The following is a 19447-nucleotide window of genomic DNA, read 5'->3' on the forward strand; positions in this document are numbered from 1 at the left end:
TCTCTTTCAGTCATTTTCACTCTTGAGAGGAAGAAAGAAGGGTGGGATGTCTCTTAGCAGTACTGAAATGAGTGTGATTTTATTTTTGGCTCCTCTTTACTGCATCCAGGCCTTCTCAAACTTCAGTGTGCATCAAGGTTACCTGTAGGACTTGTTAAACTCAGACGGCAGGGCACCACCCTCAGAGTTTCTGATGTAGTAAATCTGAAGTGGAATCCCAGAAGTTCCCAGGTGGGACTTAGCTGGTAGTCCAGTGGTTAAGAATTACTTTGCAATGCGGGAGACAAGAGATGGAACCCTGGTCAGGGAACTAAGATCCCAAGTGCCACAGAGCAACTAAGTCCACGCACCAAAACTACTGTACCACAACCAGAGAGTCTGCACATGCATGCCTGCTCAGCCGCTTTAGTTGTGTCTGGGCCTGTGTGACCCTATGGACTGTAGCCCACCAGGCTCCTCTGTCCATGGGATTCTCCAGGCAAGAATACTGGAGTGGGTTGCTGTGCTCTCCTCCAACAGATCTTCCCGACCTAGGGATTGAACCTGTGTCTTTTAGGTCTCCTGCACTGGCAGGCAGGTTCTTTATCACTAGCACCATCTGGGAAGCCCCAGAGAGTCTATGGGCCACAAGGAAAGATCCCACATGACACAAGGAAGACCTGACACAGCCAAATAAATAAATCTTAAAAAAGTTCCCAGGTGCTGCTGCTGCTCTTGGCTGGGGATCACACTTTGAGAAGAGATCCCACTAAATAGGCAAAAAAACACACTGAAGTATGACTAGTCCGATTCAGTTCAGTCGCTCAATCATGTGTGACTCTTTGCGACCCCATGGACTGCAGCACGCAGTAGCTGTGGCTATTTTGAGTTATAGTAGTGCTTAACTTCTCTCGAAACTGCTGGCTTTTATTAAAATCCATGTATATCCATGGAAATGTATCCTATAATTCAAAATATCTGTCCTCTGAGGACCAAATGTGGCCATAGAGCATACAGGGACATCTCCATCCTAGAGTATAAGCATTAAAGTCACTCATCCATACATGTCATCATCTATACATTCATATATACAAATACATCCATTTACTTCTATCGCTATATCAACATACAATTATTACTATTATATTTCATGTCAACTGACTACTGCAATAGTTTCTTAAATGACTCTCTCAGGTTATCCACGTGAAGCCACTCTTTTCCAAGTGCAAGTCTGATCATGCCACTCGCTTGCATGAAACCCTCCATGGCTCCCCAATCTTCTTAGGGAAAAATCCTGTAGCTTTAACACGGTTTACTTGACACGGCCCCTGTTTATCTTGCAGCTCCATCTCACATCACCCCTCTCCAGCCATAAGTGTTTTACATAGTTTATCGTAAGAATTTTACAGATGGGGAAACAAGGCAGCGGACAGCCAAGGAACTTGCCGAGAGTCGTGGAGCTACTAAGTGGTAGAAAAGGGACTTGAAGGCAGGTTGCATTCCTGGCTGGACAACTACTACCTGGCTGGAAAAGCCTCAGGGAAGAGGTTGCGATTAAGACAGGCGGGTTCCCTGGGTGGGTAAGATCCCCTGGAGAAGGAGATGGCTACCCACTTCAATATTCTTGCCTGGGAAATCCCATGGACAGAGGAGCCTGGCGGGCTACACAGTCCATAGGCTCGCAAAGAGTCGGACACGATAGAGCGACTGAACAACTAGGCGTTCAGTTCCTTCCTTTGCCCACCATCCCTGTTAAATCCAGGGAGCGACTTCACGTGTGCACAGAGTGAAGACGGAAGGGAAAAAAACCTGCTTTCCGGCGCGGGCAGCCGCAGAACCGGTTCCATGGAAACCGTAGCCGGGTCCAGGTAGGTAGATCTCGCGGCGCTTGAGCGACGGAAGTGACGTCACCGCTCTGAGGCCCTCCGGTGGGTCGCCGGCCCTCGTCCCGCGCGCGCCGCCTCCGCCGCCCGGCTGCCGGGAATATGGCGTCCGCCCTGGAGCAGTTTGTCAACAGCGTCCGCCAGCTCTCCGCCCAAGGTGAGGCGATGGGCGCGGGCCGCGAGCCTGCGTCCGGGCTGCGGCGGGGGTCTTGGCGCTTGGGCCGGGGCAGAGGAGCGCGCGAGATGGGCGACCCCTTCGCCCAGGCCCCGGCCTCCGCCCCCCGCCGTCGGAGCTCCGTCCGTCTCGCCTTCCAGAGGCCCTTCCCGACCTGGCCGCGCGGCCGAGCCCCTCGCGGCTGGCCGCGCTCGACCCCCGGGGGCCCTGGCTCCCGGCTCCCTCTTGGGGGGGCGGAGTTGTGGCCGCTGTGAATTTGCCCCTAATTTTCATGCCTTTGGTTGGTTCCTCTCATCGCCTGAGTGTCGTGCCCTGGGCCGAGAATTAAAGTAATTGGCCGCTGTCGTGAGGCCACTTTCCTCACCCTGTTGGTTCATCTGTGAAATAGAAACGTCCGGACTGCGCGGGGTTGTCAGGGGTGAGCGGGAGGAACCGTTAAGGTTGCAGGAGCCGCGTGACCTTGCCCAAGCACCCTTCTTTCGGGAGTCGCGTCTCCGGGTGTAAGCACCCAGGTGCTGCCCGCCTGGCTGCCCCAAGGTTAATTTGGTGCCGGGCGCTGCGCAGCGCAGCGGTTCTGTCTCGTTTCTCTCCACACTGGTAGGAGTTAGGGTCAGGGGTGAGGCTAGGAGTCTCTGGGAGTGAGGAAGGCATTCACTCGTTTGTGCCCCAGACTCTAGTTTCTGTTTCCCGAGGTGCCATGAGATTAGAAGGTGTGGGAAGTCCTGTCTCAGTAGGGCTTCCCAGGTGGCTGAGTGGTAAGGAATCTGCCTGCCAATGCAGGAGATCCCCTTCGATCCCTGGGTCAGGAAGATCCCGTGGAGGAGAAAATGGCAACCCACTCCAGTATTCTTGCCTGGAGAGTCTCATGGACAGAGGAGCCTGGGGGCCTGCAGAGAGTTGGACATGACTGACTTTAGCTGCTGAACACGCAAGCACCTGTCTCAGTCACTTGGTGACTAACCAAACAACTCATTTCCCAGGTCCAATTTTCTTACTTACAAAACAGAGCCGGGGCGTGCTGGTGAGCATCAAGCAGGATTGCTTGCCTGGAAGCTTCACACACATGCCTTGTGCAGGCTGCTGCTGTAGGAGCAGGCTGCCCAGCAGAGACGTGCAGGTCACTTTCCCTGCCTCTGGCTGGTGTGCTTCACGCTTCCCGAACAGACCGGTGCTGGTGTGGAGTAAGGGCTGGAGTAGAGAAGGAAGGGGGGCTGCTCAGAAGATGATGGGGCGTGCAGACCGGAAGTGACGGGCGTGGGAATGAAGGCGGAGGGGAGAGGACAGAGTCGACTGAGAGGCTGAGGAGTGAGATGAAGTTATAGCTGGTGACATTTTGGATACAGAAGGGAGATGAGTTGGTGCTGATGGTAATGTGCACTCTGCTGGCTTGGGGCACTGGAAGTAGGAGTGCGAAACCTTCAGTGGCCAGAGGAAAGTGGGAAACTTAGCACTGAGACCGAAGGCAAAGTCATTTGGTGTCTCTGGCCCTTCTGGGTCCTCATCTGAAATGAAGGAGTTGGAAGAAATCACCTTTAGGCACCTGCAGGTCTGAGGTATGACATCCTTTGGTCTGGTGAATGCTGTTCTGAATGGTAGTGTCGTTCTTGTTTTCCAGGGCAAATGACTCAGCTTTGCGAACTGATCAACAAGAGCGGGGAGCTCCTGGCGAAGAACTTATCCCATCTGGATACCGTGCTCGGGGCCCTGGACGTCCAGGAGCACTCCTTGGGCGTCCTCGCTGTCTTGTAAGGGCGTCTTCCTTCACAGCTTTGTGCTCGCTTAGCGTCAACACTGCACTCTCTGGCTTTGTTTGGTGTAGGAAGTAAGCCCTGTAAATGACAGTGAGCTCTTTGGCACAACTAAAGTCGTGTTGTAACCTCATTGCAGCTAATCATTGCTTGTATTTTTCGTTCTTCATTATTTTTTAAAATTCTTAATGTTTATACAAATTTTGAAACGTAGTTTTAAAAAAATGAATGGTGATCTCAGTTGTGGCACTGTAGTTTGTGTTTATCTGAAAACTTTCATTCGTTGTGATCCATGGGATTCTCCCCATTTTCTGAATTGAAAAGAGGAAAAAGTGGCAGGACAGGGCAGGAGGCTGAGCTGAGTGAAGTTCCAAGTGATCCGGAGCACCCTGCAGAGAAGTTTAAGCTGGTTTAAGACCAAGTTAAACAGACGTTATTCCAGTTGGCCTTTTGAACTCTTGTGACTCTATGTACTTGACGGTTGATTTTTTTTTTTTTTCTCTTGATGTTTTAGTGTCATAGATTGGGATTTTATGGTTGTTGTGAAAGTTGAAATAATGTAGATGAACTGAGAACAAATTGACTTGAAGTGAGGGTCTGGCTTCACTTGAGCTGACACTCCTGAGACAGGGGTGTGTCAGGAGGAAGGTGCTATCAGAGCCCGAGGTCTAGCCTGCACTCGCAGGTTGGTGGTCAGTGGCTGCTGTGTGTCTGAGTGTAAATCTTTAGAAATAAATGACGTGCAGGATTTAGCTCCTCTGTTGTACTTGCAGCATCTTGAGGACTCAGTAGCCGCTGCTTTAGATGGCACACACTCGGAACAGGGCCTCTGCTGTGGAAACTTCTGCCGGCTGTGGCTGGCAGATAAAGATTTCTACTGGCTGTGCTTTCTGATTAAAAGAACAGGTAGCACAATTTGTACCCACTTCAGCTTATGCTGATGTGTGTTTCAAGTGAGATGATGTATGTGAAAGCTTTCTGAAGGTATAAGATGTTTGACGTTGTATGTCAGTTAGAGGAAACCTGGGAAGAACCCTGACCTGGTTACCAGGTTCCCTGGGTTTGAATCTGTGTTCTGCTGATTATGAGATGTGGGGTCCTGAACTGTGTATTTTTGTTTATAAAGTGGAAGTCACAGTGCCTTACTGACCTATTGTGAAGCCCAGATGAGGTTGTTTGGACAGATTTTGATCATTGGAAAGTGTAATTACTGATGTCAGGTGGCATTGTGATACTGTATGGATGGAAGTACAAGTTGAAAGATGGAGAAATTGTTGTTAGGTGATAACACCTGTTTCATTTTTCTTGAAATGAGTTTAAACCATTCAGTGTTTTCTTTTTTCTTATTTTTGTTGTTGTTTGTTTTCTTTTTTAAAAAGAAGAATTTGAAGTTTTCTTGTAAGTGATATGTAAGTGGTGGTGGCTACATAATTTTTCCCCAGAAACCTTTCTGCAACTCCCTCTCGGTGTTCATGGTGGCACCTGGTGGCACCATCTGCCAGGTACCTCGGGATGGGTCATCTGAGTTGTCCCTCTTCCAACCAGTCCACTCCTCTGGTCCTGCCCCACAGCTAGTCCTCCTCCCCTGGGTCTGGGGCAGCACCATGGCTGTGAGCCACTGCCGTGGCCTCCAGCCAACCTGTAGCTTCCTCCCCGTCACCCTTCAGTCTGTTCTGCTCAGGGTTTCTAAGTGAGTAAGCAGTACTGAACACATTGGAGTGCAAAAGGAAAGTATTTAAAAATTTTGGGGGCTACAAGTTTAAGTTTCGTTACTTTGAGTATTAAGTGGCCTGATATTTGACCTCATTTAACAGAGTTTTCTTTTTTGAAAGTTGCTCTCTTTTGGATGTTTTTTATTTTTTGCCTTTTTGCTCCAGGTAAAAGTTGTTCTTTAAGCTTGTTTTTCTTAGTCTCTATTTGTGTTTATGTTCTGTGTCTTGATTATGCAAAGAACCAGGCCAGCAGAATCCCATAGATTCTGGTTCTTAATTTTTAAAAGTATCATGACTCCTTTAACTTCACAGAGTGTTGGAGGCAGGATGGACTTCCATATTTCCTACCATGAGGCCCCAACCAGGACCAGTTGGTTCTTCTCTGTGTTGTAGGTTTGTGAAGTTTTCCATGCCCAGCGTTCCCGACTTCGAGACGCTGTTCTCCCAGGTTCAGCTCTTCATCAGCACCTGCAACGGGGAGCACATCCGCTATGCGACAGACACCTGTAAGGGCAGCGCCTTTTCTCCTCCATGGATGTGTTCTGCCCTGTACTCACTTACATCTTCAATATTTTGTTATTGTGTCTAGTTGCTGGGCTTTGCCATCAGCTAACAAATGCACTTGTGGAAAGAAAACAGGTAAGAATGTTGTTTGAGTATTTACAGTTTTGTTTCACATGTGTGTAACCTATGCAATGCGCCGAGCATTAGGGTCCCAGCCTTGTGCTGAGACCCTGATGCTCAGATATATGTGATGGGTGTGGAGAGCTCAGAACGTCTCCCGGGGGAGCTCTGACCACAGGACAGGTGCCTCCAGGGTGCAGCTGCTGCTTATGTTTGGAATGGCCCTTCTAGTGCTCTTCATGTTATAAAATGCAGATTTTGTTTGTTGGTTAAACCTTTTGTGTGTGTTAGTCGCTGAGTTGTGTCCAGCTCTTTGCGACCCCGTGGACTGTAGCTCGCTAGGCTCCTCTGTCCATGGAATTCTCCAGGCAAGAACACAGGAGTGGGTTGCTATTTCCTTCTCCAGGGGATCTTCCTGACCCAGGGATAGAACCTGCATCTTCCACATTGCAGGTAGATTCTTCACCATCGAAGCCACCAGGGAAGCCCTTCTTGTTAAACCTTTTAATTTGTAATTATGACCTAATTTTCACTTTATAAGAAGTTGTTAGGTTGATATAATTAATTGCCATAAATGCCCTCCACCCAGAGTCCCTAGGTGTTGGTATCTTCCCTAACCTGCTCAGTCTTGTCTCCTTCCTTTCTGAGCCACAAGAAAGAAGGTCACAGCTATGGTCCCCCTTACACTGAGAGCTCAGTGAGTGTTTCTTCAAAACTAGGCCAACTTAGAATGTTCCCTAAAGTCACCGCAGCACGACATCAGAAGACAAACATGTATAGAACCCTTTAACACATCTGACTTCGTTACACTTCGACCAGTTGTTTTTGCTAATATCTTTTGTAACAAAAGATAATCTCGGATCACAGGTTGAATTACATTATTGTGTCTCTTTAGTCTCCTTTATTAATTTTTTTCATTTAACCTAGCTCTGTATTTCCAAACGAAGAGTTTAACGGTATTAATTTATAGTGTTGTGTCTGAAACTTTGTCATGTTATCTGTCTACAAAGAAGAAAGGAAAGTGAAGTCGCTCAGTCATATCCGACTCTTTGCGACCCCCATGAACTGCAGCCTCCCAGGCTCCTCTGTCCATGGGATTTTCCAGGCAAGAGTACTGGAAGAGTACTGTGGGTTGCCATTTCCTTCTCCAGTCTTTAGTCTCCTTTAATCTAGTGAAGTCTTTATTTATTGTGATACTGACACAGGTTATGATTTGGATGTTTCTTTTTGATTTGAAATTGAACTTTAAAAGACTGATGGTGTGAAAGAGCCTGAAAACAAAGACTCAGTTGATATTTTGTAGGTGTACTACCTAACTGTTGTTTGAGGGAGATGGTTAAAAATATCCAGTCAGTCTTCACTGAGGAAAGCTTGCTAGTTCCTCCCCTCCTTTACGGTCACATCTTTTCCCCAGAAGCTGATTGCACCTCATGTGATTCTTGGTCTTGTTATTCACGATCAGGGCAGGAAAATGGTCTGTTTGTAGCTTGTGGTATCGCTTTCAACAGTAATTTACCATCAGGTAAGAGATGTTGCTGAAGAGAATTTACAGGTGACCCCCCAGACTGTCCTGCAGGAAAGGGCCAGCATCCATGTTCTCAGTTAAGTCTCCTAAACACGGGTCTGTGGTTAATGATTCGGAAAATTGTTGTTTGTTTACCTGTAAATATAACGAACTGTTGAGAATGTAATGTTGCTTTTGATTGTTGATCTCCATTAATTAGAAAAAGCTTTCTGATTTTAAAAAGTTGTGCTAATTACTCTAAATATGACAGTAAACAGCCTAAGACGACACTTTTTGGCTGAACAGAGACAGAAGTTTCTCCAGAGGCTGTGGGAACCCTCTCCTGTCGTTTAGAGGAGCCTGCCTATAGGGTTACTTTCATTCGTAAGGGACAGCCTAGGACCCGGCATGCCGCCCCCACTGAGGCCCTAACTGACAGGCCTTTTTCTGACAGCCCCTGCGAGGAATCGGCGTCCTTAGGCAGGCCATTGACAAGATGCAAATGAATACAAACCAGCTGACCTCTGTGCACGCCGACCTCTGCCAGGTGAGCACCAGAGGGTCACCCGGGTCAAGGTTGGACATGGTTGGGATGGCCCCATGTTTTAAGTGTCAGAAGCTGCACTACTGCTGGAAGGGAATGTTGGGGCTGCTGACCACCAGCCATGGGCTGCCACCCAGCCAGTCAGTGTGATGTGAGAGCAGGTTGGGGTCAGGGGTGGTGCTTGTGATCCTGACAGCACTGCTAGTAGGAACTCTGGGACCTGAGAACCAACTGGTGACTTCTACACCTGAAGATGTTACTTGTTTGTTTATTTTGTGTGACTCGAAACCCAGATGGCAAAGGAGGAATATGTGTAATGAAGTCTGCCTTTACCTGCTCCCTCGCCACCCATCCTTCCTTTCCGGAGGAAGCTGGAGTTGATCATTTCTCCTGCAGCCCTCCAGAGACAGTTTAGGCACACACCAGCAGATACCTGTTTATTTTTGTCTCTCTAGTTTAAACACAAATAGTAACAATCTATACAACGTCTTTTTCTTACATACTGTGTCTTGGAGATGATTTTGTGTTAGTGCTTTATAGCCACAGAGAACTCCATACTGTGGGTTTAGCCAGTCTCTGTGGGGTATCCAGATTGTTCCCTTAATGAATAGCATGGTATGTGGATTATTTCAACCACATCTTCTCACTTCACATGGAGATGTGCATTCTTTTCTCTTTTTTTCTTTTGAAGCACTTTTGTGGTGGAAGTGTGACGGGCACACGGTAGAGTTTATGAGTCTTAGGTGTGCAGGGTTTGCACCACTGTCTGCCTGGTTCCACTGTCACCCGGGCCTGAGGGCTCTGCCGGTCCTGCTTTCTTGGGCTGCACATTCTCTGCTCATAGTCAAGGGAGTCAGAGCAGGCAAGGAGATACCTGAGAGGAGCTGTGCCCGTGCCGCCAGGGCAGCAGAGAGCAGAGCCTACACTTGTCCATCTAGAGATGCCCAGGTTTTGGTTCACTTGTGAGATCTTCGTGTCACAGCTGGTTAGCCTTTTCCAAAGAAATGCTGTTTTATTCCGAATCCCTAAGAAGATGGAAGGACATGTTGTTTAAATCATTCTAGTCAGTAAGATGTAAAGCCAAGTGTTTTCTAGAACTTTCTGGGTTTTCTCCTTTTGCTGAACTGTGCTGAAGTGCATGTGGAGTGATGGCTGCATGTATCTCTCCACAGCTGTGTTTGCTGGCAAAGTGCTTTAAGCCAGCCCTGCCATACCTGGATGTGGACATGGTGGACATCTGCAAGGAGAACGGGGCCTACGACGCCAAGCACTTCCTGTGCTACTACTACTATGGCGGGATGGTCTACACTGGACTGAAGAACTTCGAGCGGGCACTCTACTTCTATGAGCAGGTGGTCACTCCCCCAGCTTGGGGCGTATGTGTGGTCAGAGAGGCATGCCTTGACTGGTGGCAGGGGCCCGAGGCAGGGAGGGACTCGAATTCTCTCTGGTGCAGGTTGAGTCCTGTGTGTCTCTGGATGTTTGTGGCTTCCTCTGTATGTGAGGAAGCAGTGGAGCCCAGTGGTCTTTGTCGTGTTTTCTTGTTCTGAAATGAGGTGTGAAGTTGGGTTAAGTTTTTTGCTTTTTTTTTTGGTCCATGCTGCGTGGCTTACAGTATCTTAGTTCCCCAAGCAAGGACTAAACCCAGGGCCATAGCAGTGAAAGCACTGAACCCTAACCCTGAACTGTCAGGGAATTCCGAAGTTTCTTCTGTTTTAATAAATAAAACACTCTCCTGGTTCATAATTCAGAGTACGTAAAGGAGTTCAGAGAAGAAAGTGCCTCCCCTCCACCCTTTTGTGTCTGTGATGAGATGTGCATTTCTGGAGGCTCGCTCAGGGCCTAAAAAGATAGGACTGGGTAGAAACAGTGTTTTAAGATGAACTTGTCAGACGTTCAGAAGTTCAGTTTGATTTGGAGTGCACGTTCTGGTAATCAAAGGTGCACGAACCTTGGAGGAGCTCAAGAGTGTATCTGAGATTCTGTGCAAGCTTGTGCACACACCTGTGAGTGGGCGTGGCCTTGGTCAGTGGGACTGACCAGCACTGCTGGGGCCTGGGACAGGGTGACTGGAGGTGCTGCTGGGCAGGGGGCGTGACTGATACCAGACAGACATCTTTTTTTACTGCTTTTCTGAAACATTCCAAAAGATATACTTGCTAGAAAAACAAAAAAACCCAACACCTGAAATCACACAGCATTACATAAAGTGACGAGTGAGAGCTGTCCCCACCTTTCACCCCGAGCACAGGTGGCCCTGATGCTCCCTGGCCCCCGGCGGGCAGGCTCTCCAGCAGGTTCTGCTGCTTCATGTGAAAGCGGTGCTGCCTGGGGTTCGTGCTTGTGTCCTCACACTCTTACAGGAGTGTTTCTGTGGAATAACTCAGAATGGCCTTAAGGGCCCAGGGGCTTGAATTTTGTTTGGGACATTTGGGCTGATTTGGGTGATAGATTTGGATTCCTAACCTTCATGAATCCATGTGAAAGAAGGTAGAAAGGCAGCCACAGAAGAGGAGGAAATACTTGAAGGCGATGTTTCTGAAAAGAGACTCACATCCAGAATGTGCAGAGGTGTCAGAATTTAACAGTAAAAACCCTAAAGTTTTAAAACAGGTGACAGATTTGAAGTCAGAGCCATGGTGTGGCACCAGGTCACACAGCAGGCTCTTGTCATGGGGTGCTGGCTGCTGACAGGGGTGTGGGGTTCAGAGCCCTTATCATGGCCAGTGGGATGCTCAGTGATGTGGCCCCTTCGGAAACAGTCTGGCGGTTCCTCAAGAGGTTACACCTGAAACCTCCGTGTGACCCAGCACTTTCATTCCCAGGGTTACACCTGAGAGAAGTGATAGCAGACAGCCACCTAGACACACACATGAATGTTCTCAGCAGCGAGAGCCATGTGGCCAGACACCCACCAGCTGAGGTGGTCTCTTTATGTGGAGCACCATTTGCCTGAAACATAGAATAGGTTGTGACACAGGTTACTTCAGCGTGTGCCCTGGAAGTGTCACGGTGCAGCTGCTCACATAAGACCCTGTGAAGCCATTTATGGGAACTTCCCAGCACTCCAATGGTTAGGATTCCATGCTCTCACCGCCAAGGGCCTGGGTTTAATCCCTGGTTGGGGAACTAAGATTCCATCAGCTACACAGCACAGCCAAGAGGTGGGGAAAAAACCATTAATATGAAATGTCCAGAGCAGGCAAGTCCTTGAACAAGACTTGAAGTGGAGGAGTGGATACTGGTATGGGCAGTGACCCCTGCTCAGCAGGGTTTCTTTTTAGGAGGGTGAAAATGTCCTGAAATTAGGTAGCGGGAACAGTTGCAATTTGGTGATCATGCCAAAGCCCAGTCGTCATTAAAGGCAGTGACTGGGTGTCAGTACTATCTTGCTAATTCATGCTCTGTCCTCATTCTGATGTTCCTCTCCACCCAGGCCATCACCACGCCTGCCATGGCTGTCAGTCACATCATGTTGGAGTCATATAAGAAGTATATCCTGGTCTCTCTGATCCTGCTGGGCAAAGTACAGCAGCTGCCGAAATACACCTCTCAGATTGTGGGTAGATTCATTAAGGTGAGCTTTCAAAACAGTGATTTCTCAGCTGACATGTTCTGTTTCTATAAAGCTGTGGTGATGCATAATTCTGTAATCTATGTGACTAGACTTTTCTGGCATCTTCAATTAGCAGACGTTCTCGACGTCGCCTGGGCATCTGGCAGGACCCTGACTGTCCTTGTCCGTGCCCACCGATCCCCTGATGGGGTGGGGTGTTCCCGGGAATCTGCGTGCATACTGTTGCTCTGGGTGGTCATGGCGTAGGGGTTTAAGGTTCTGATAGAGCATTGCTGGCTCTGTTGGACTTGAGCTCTGACTAGGTGCTGGGAGATCCTCTTAGACCCAAAGCTTTGCTCACTGAGCTGCTATGGTTTTCCTAAGGACTCAGCCCCAGGACCACGTGGAGAAATGATCTCCTTTTTTATTTTCTCGTAATTCATGCTTTTTTTAAATTGATGTCACTATCATTTGATAACAATTTTGTGCTGACCCTTCTTGAACAAAACTCAAAGTTTCAGGAGGGCAGTTTGAAAGTCTTCCTGATGTGAAGGTTTCTGTGCTGTCATGTTGAGCGTTGCCCGTGTCCTTCAGCTACCTGTCATGGTTCTTGGGCTCCCGGCTGCCTGTCACAGATAGGTGTGTGGGGGTGGGTGAGAGGCCCTCGGAGCCCGTGGAAGAGTGACGCGGGTTTGGAGAACTCCCGCAGGTGGCCCCCACGGCCCTGGAGAGTGACCTGTTCCAGGAGGAGCACTTTCGTAAGTGGGGTCCTCATGACTCACCTCCTTCACAAGAGCTGCGGTTTGTCTGCAGGGTTAACGGAGTGGTGACGAGGGCTCAGGCATCAGGGTAGGGCTGCTCAGCTCCGCTCGTCGGCTCCTACAGCCCTGCCCCGTGTCTTACAGGGAAGATGAGGAGCCGTATCGCCCGGGTGGTGGACATAGCTCCGCTCTGAGGGGCCCTCAGCCCGGGGGTCTCTTGTTCCCCCGGAAGCAGTCAGTTGTCCCATGGCACCTGGTGAGGCACGTGTGGAGCAAGAGGGGGCTGAGAAGGGTGGGTGTTTGCCTTCTTTCTTCCCAAGGTGGTTTATCTGGGACAAGTCAGGAGCTGCCTGTGAGAAAAAGGCCTGTGGCCGTCACTGAATGCAGGCTCCAAGCCTGCTCTGTGCTACACAAGGAGCTCCATGGTAAACTTCTCTCCTTGGTCTTGAAAACTAGGCATTTGCTTAGAGTAACTTACAGTTTGCTGGGTAACAGTAAGGCACGCTGGACCTCCTTGCTCCACATTTAGTGCCATGTTTCCTTTTGCGTCTCACACAGGCTCTGTTCTGCTAACTGTCGAATCTGGTTTCTTCCCACCTGCACACCTTTAGCCTCTTAGCAATGCATACCACGAGTTAGCGCAAGTGTACTCCACCAACAACCCCTCAGAGCTCCGCAGCCTGGTGACCAAGCACAGCGAGACCTTCACACGCGACAACAACATGGGGCTGGTGAAGCAGTGCCTGTCCTCTCTGTACAAGAAGAACATCCAGAGACTCACCAAGGTGCGGTCCTGTGGCCTCCAGAGCCAGGCTCCATTCCCCTGGCCTTGTTGGCACTGAGGCAGCAGCGCAGGGTCCCAGCCGGTCCTTTGGGGACTTTGAGGGGTGCCTTTCCAGGGCTAGTATGGGGTATTTGAGAAGAGGAACAGGTGAAGAGGAAGTGGGGAGGAGACGTGGCTGCTCTGGGAGTCAGACAGGTAGCTGAAGGGAGGGAGATGGCCCGGGCAGATGCTAAGGGTGCAGCTCTGTGGCCCGGGACCTCACAGCAGGCTAACCCACCCATGGGCGCTTGGCTGGTGCACTTGAGCTGGGGAAGGTAAGCCAACTGTGTAGTTTTAATTTTTTAAGATGAAAATAGACCCAGTGGCTTTTGATGTTGGAAAATATGCTTATTATCAAGTGTTAAGACTGTCCAGGAAAGTGTAAAAAGAAAACAAAGCTTTATGTGAGCCAGGGAGGTGGAGGTGTTCACTGCAGGTAATGGGAAACCGGCAAAGAACAGCTGCAATAAGGGGGGAGGGGGCAGCTCTCCCCCCGCCGAGACGCAGCCCTGCGAGGACGCAGTGGACGAGATGGCTGGCTGCTGGGCAGCCGGGGGCACGGGATTGTCACGGGTGCTCAGACCTGCTCCTCCATCATGTTCTGGGGACATTTCTCTGGATCCGTCTGCTCCATGTGTGCGAACACTCCCACTGACAGTAACCAGGGTCATACACTATGTGCTGTTCTATATCCTCTCTTCTGGTTTCTATGGCAATGTAAACCTGTATCACAGTGACTGTACATTGTGCTTTGTTGTACAGATGATCATAACTTTCTCAGCCAGTTCTCTTGATGGACAGTCAAGTGGAAGTTTCTTACTTTGAAAGGAAAAATGTTCACCTTTCTAGTCCTCACTGGTGCTAAACTACCTAGATACTTCTTAGAATTCACAGGAGTTTCATTTGGAAAGGAGGTGCTACTCTGAACTAAAGTATATATAGAGTTTTTTTGGTCATTGGCTTATCAAGAATTTTCAACATCAGAATCTTAACAAGGCCTGCTTTGAGAATGCATTGTATTTACAGCTGGCTGTTGTAAATATTGCCAGCTGCCCAAAAAAGGGGGCTCGTTTAATTTGTTCCTGAAAGGCATTTTCATCAGGTCCCAGGCAGACCATGATAAACACTGGTTTCCTTTTAACCCTCGATGTGTTTACACATTCTGACTTTGAATTTTGAAGGATGAATCTTTTTTTTTAATTTCATATTATTTACAAGGTAATATATTTACAATACAAAATGCAGAGACAGAAAAATCTCCACCTAGTTCCTATACTGCAGCTGGCTTTTTCTTTCCCGGAGGCAGCACAGCGTCACTGCTTCCTGGGCATCCCCGCAGAGAGTGTATAAGCACATGCATTCACACCTGTGTGTGCTGTCACACATATGCACATTTTCCTTATTCAGAGATGTGAGCCAGATATAGGCCCTGTTCTGTGCCCCTTTTTACATTTAATGATGTGCATGTCTTCAATTTCAGCTCATAAAAAGCATCCTCACTTTGTAAGGTTTTTTTTTTTTTTTTTTTTGTAAGGTTTTTTTATAGTCATGTAGGAGTCCATTTGTGTGGTTTCCCTGCACTCAGCCAGTCCTCTGCTGACAGACATCTGGGCGGTTCCGACCTTTGCCATCACAGGTAGAGCTGCAGCGAGCAGCCTGGCACACACGTCATTCTAGACCCAGAAAGCACGTGGAGGGTGTTTCCTAGAAGTCATTGCTCTAGAAAACTGATGCTGAATACTTAGCTCATCCAGTTCAAGTCATCTTCGCAACAGAAAGCTAGCTGTACACTCTTGGGAAGCAAGCGTTCAGTGACTTAATAGGAGTCTACACATTTAGTAGAATTTTTCTCCAGTCTGTTTCTACCTGTGATTGATTAACTTCTGAATTTCAGACATTTTTAACACTGTCGTTACAAGATATGGCGAGTCGCGTGCAGCTGTCCGGGCCTCAGGAGGCAGAAAAGTATGTCCTGCACATGGTAAGTGTGTTTCTGTTTTCAGAAGTTACTTAGTGGAGTTTTGTCCTTGTAAAGGTTACTGGTGTTCACTGTGGGAGACTTAGAGGAGGAGGCAGGGCACCCAGTGTCACCACTGTGGGTGATCCGTCAGCTTCCTCACAGTTGGGGTTTTCCTGGGACGTGTGCACGTGTGTCCCGCACAGTCGTGTCCTGAGGACATTCTTGGTCATCACAGCCAGGGAGTGCTGCTCATGGCAAGCAGAGCCGGGTCCTGCACGCAGGGGATGCTCCCACCGCAAAGAATTCTCTGGCTCAAAACGTCAATACTGCCAAGCCTGAAAAATCCTGTCCTACCGTGTAAAATTTATGAAGGCGGAGATTTTTGTTTTTAAATAAGATTTTATTTTTTTATAGCAATTTGAGATTCACTACCAAATTGAGGGCAAAGTACAGAGTTCCCAGTCCCCACACACAATCATAACCTTCCCTGATCAGTATCCCCACCAGACAGGGCCGTTGTCATAGGTGATGCTCCTCCACTGACAGGTCTTCATCCAAAGTCCTTAGTTTACATCAGGTTTGATCACATGTTGGACACTCTGTGGGTTTGGATAAATGTGCATGGACATGAATCTGTCATGACTACATCGCGTGGAGCATCCACTCTGCCCTATAGATGCCCTGTGCTCTGCCTGTTCCTTACCACCCCTCCCACTACTGACCTTTTCATTTTCTCCAGTTTTGCTTTCTTCACAATGTCATATGGTTGGAATCATACAGTGTGTAGCCTTCTCAAACCAGGTTCCAGCCCTGCATCTGCCTAGAAAGGTTATTTTTATCCTGACTTGTAATGTCCCATTTTTAGCAGTGTCGCATCTTTGAGCTTCTTATGAAAGGGAATGTATAGCATATGTACTCAGATGTCTGGCTGCTTCTGCTCAGCATCACAAGCCCCATGCACACTGTGTTGTGTGTTGTTGCAGCCTGCTCATGTTCAGGGTTGCAGCATTCCATGGCATGAGTCCATCAGGTAGACACGGGGTGGTTTCCTGTTGTGGTTTTTACAGAGCACGCTGCTGGTGAACCTGGTATGCATTTCCATTAGGTGTGTTCTGTCCGCTGTGAGATCCTCCGTGTGTTCACAGAGTCAGGGAGTCACACCTTGTGTTTGGTTGTGTTTGGCTGCAGGCATTTCATTAACTAGGACCACATCCCCCAGGCTGGAGATAGCAACCAGCCCAGGCAGCTCAGCTCCACCATCCCAAATGGAGCGTCGCTGCTGCTGGAGCATGGTGTGTCAGGAATGACAGCACCCTTTTGGGATTTTCTCTCGGCTGCTCCCTTTTTAGCTGCATGGACAGGATTTGGCTATGAGGATCAGTCAACTTAATCCCCCGTTGTTGATGCAAGTAAAAAACGTACACCTTGAAGCTGCCTTGGAATCAGCATTGGCAGGAAAATTTTCTTAAAGGACCAGAGGATAATTGCTACTGGAGTGAACCAAAAATTTTTTAGGGCTTCACTTTTGTAAAACACAAGGATGATTTCAATTATATCTCATAGAAGTTGTCTAAAGATTCAAGGGTGCTTCAGAATATCTGTGCCAGAGAAGCCAGACACATAGGACCACACACTTACACTGACTCCACTTACACGAAACCTCGGAACAGGCATGCGCACAGTGTGGAGAATACACAAGTGGAGGTGGGGCTTGAGAGGAGGAGGCTGGGCAGTGCCTAGGCAGACGGGGCGAAGGGCCCTGGGTGGCACTGAGATCTTTTGACTCTGGTAGAGGTGGTGCCTGTGCATCACCGGTGTAGTTGAATCTACTGAATTGTTCCCTTTAAAATGGTTGACTAGGGGATGTCCCTGGTGGTCCAGTGGCTAAGTCTGTGGCCTACTCTGCACCGGGAGCGGGTTCAGCCCTTGGTTGGGGAACTAGGACCCTGCAGGCCACATGGCACAGTCAAAGAAAAGGTTAACTCACTTTATGTGGACTTTACTCCTTAGTCTCTCATGGTGCCCTGCACATATTAGGTATTTAAGAGAGAGAAGAGAGTTGAGGAGACAGGTGGAGCCTAAAACACTTAGAGATTGATTTACTTATTGCTCTCTGTGATTTCCCCTGACTGCGTTGAAACACCACTTATTCACATAGTGTTTTGGGGCTAAACTATTTTCCTGATTTCTCTTTTATAGATAGAAGATGGCGAGATTTTTGCAAGTATTAATCAGAAGGATGGGATGGTCAGTTTCCATGATAACCCTGAAAAATACAACAACCCTGCCATGCTTCACAACATCGACCAGGAGGTAACACAAACGCCAGTGCTCTGGGCTGATGTCTGTGATACTACACTTGAAGTACTGCTTCTGTGTTCCAGGATAATTTTAGTTTTGAATATAGGTAGTTCCCAACTAGTTTCTAAGAACATCTTATTTCCTAGAAAGTTAATTTCAAAATTTATAACCCGATTGTCTGGTTATAAATAAATGGTAGGTTAGCATCCTTGTCCAGTTTGTCAGAGCCTCCTTCAACTCCTGAAATGCTTGGAGAGTACAGTGTTTCAGTACAGTTTCATGTGTACCCAGTAGCCATTTATACTGTGGAGCCTTCAGTAACTTGAATCCAGAGTCCCAAGTCAGAAGGTCAGAGGGTAGCAGGCAGCGGGGAGGAAGGCTGGCCGCGGTTCCTGCTGGGCAGCAGCCATGGGCCAGGGAGCCGCTGCCTCTGTACCGCGGCCCATGCTGCTCTCAGGGCCTCTGGGCGTGAGCTGGGCTTGCGGGGGCCAGCTGGCTTCTTACCTATGACAGGCAAATGGATTCAACCAAACAGTAGCTTCAGAATACAAAAATCAGTAAGCCACCGGAGTCTCTTTTTGGCAATTCCAAATTTTTTTAAAACCCTGAAAGCTGGAAGTATTTTTTGTAACTCGTTTGGTGTCAGATGCCGCCTGAAATGACACTTACGTCAACATTTTTAGGTTTCACTGCCAAAGATGGTCATGTGTTTAATTATGGGGTGGCAGGCAATGTGCACTCTTTCTGCTGTTAACTGTCTGATCCCAAATTCTGACACCAGAACCTATCTGGCCCAGGGCTGTGACCTTGCAGTACCCAAATAGTCTAGGCTCAAAAGGATAAACTTGCCCTGAACCCACCTGCTCAGCCTGTCCACCTGCCTCCACACAGATGCTGAAGTGTATAGAGCTGGACGAGCGGCTGAAGGCTATGGACCAGGAGATCACTGTGAACCCCCAGTTTGTGCAGAAGGTGATTGGGGTCCCCTCGTTAACGGAAGTATGCTGGAGGGAGCTGGGTGGTGTCCCCGTAATAGTGAAGTTCACGGAGACGTGCTCATGGAGGGCGTTTCCACACTCTAGGCTGGAAGTGTGTTTAGGGGTGGGGGTGGGGGTCCTGGAACTGCCTCCCTGTTACACGGGGTGATATCCTCTGGGGCTGCTGGTGGGAAGCTCTTGGCCGGGCAGGCAAGTGCACTGTCTCCCGCCTCTCTCCCAGAGCATGGGGTCACAGGAAGATGACTCAGGAAATAAGCCGTCCAGTTACTCGTGAAGCCAACACTCATCCTGAGTCAGAGGAGCCATTGCCCATCCCTGTGGCCGGACAGGTGTCAGGAGGCGGCTGGAGGATCAGGCCCATCTCACCTGGACATAGACACAGTGCATTTTGTTTTGATGTCTTCAGTCCTGTGTGCTTTCAGTAAACCATTCTCTGTGAAGAAGGAAAACATTTTCAAACTTCAAAGCCTCTTGTGGGTTTATTTATCCTCAGATTAATGTTGTTGTTGCATTAAATCTGCCTTTTTGTTTTAAATTATTTGAACATTGGTTCGTTTTCTGTATCACCTTTTCCCTCTGAAAAGCTTTTAAAGAACATGTTCATTCTGAACAGATGTAGATTTTAGGAGTTGTTGGAAGATTTGAATCTAAAGTTGATATAAAAATAAAATAAAAAATAAAGTTGATATCAATTGCCTTAAAAAAAAAAAGCTGAGAGGAGAAAAAACATCTGGGAGAATCTCCCAGGCAGAATCCAGTGTTTCAGAATTAAATTACCATGCATGTGAGCCATAGGATGCATTCTGAATTAAAGAGATTCCCTTGTAGTCTTGGGAACCTTCGTGTGTGTAGCGCTCTTCTGTTTGTGAGATGAAGGGC

General features: G+C 48.3%; 1 protein-coding gene across 1 annotated transcript; it reads left to right on the plus strand.

Annotated features, from left to right (window-relative positions):
- Nucleotides 1–1865: 1865 nt before the first annotated feature.
- Nucleotides 1866–19103, plus strand: COPS3 (COP9 signalosome subunit 3). The gene is made up of 12 exons (XM_061143668.1): nucleotides 1866–2019; nucleotides 3653–3782; nucleotides 5891–6003; nucleotides 6087–6136; nucleotides 8080–8172; nucleotides 9342–9521; nucleotides 11606–11746; nucleotides 13098–13271; nucleotides 15204–15290; nucleotides 17469–17582; nucleotides 18462–18542; nucleotides 18789–19103. Exons 1-12 carry the CDS (start codon nucleotides 1965–1967, stop codon nucleotides 18840–18842), a joined length of 1272 nt encoding a protein of 423 aa, XP_060999651.1. The 5' UTR covers nucleotides 1866–1964; the 3' UTR covers nucleotides 18843–19103.
- The last annotated feature ends 344 nt before the right edge of the window (nucleotides 19104–19447 follow it).

Source organism: Dama dama, chromosome 5 (genome assembly GCF_033118175.1).
Source record: "Dama dama isolate Ldn47 chromosome 5, ASM3311817v1, whole genome shotgun sequence".
NCBI lineage: Eukaryota > Metazoa > Chordata > Mammalia > Artiodactyla > Cervidae > Dama > Dama dama.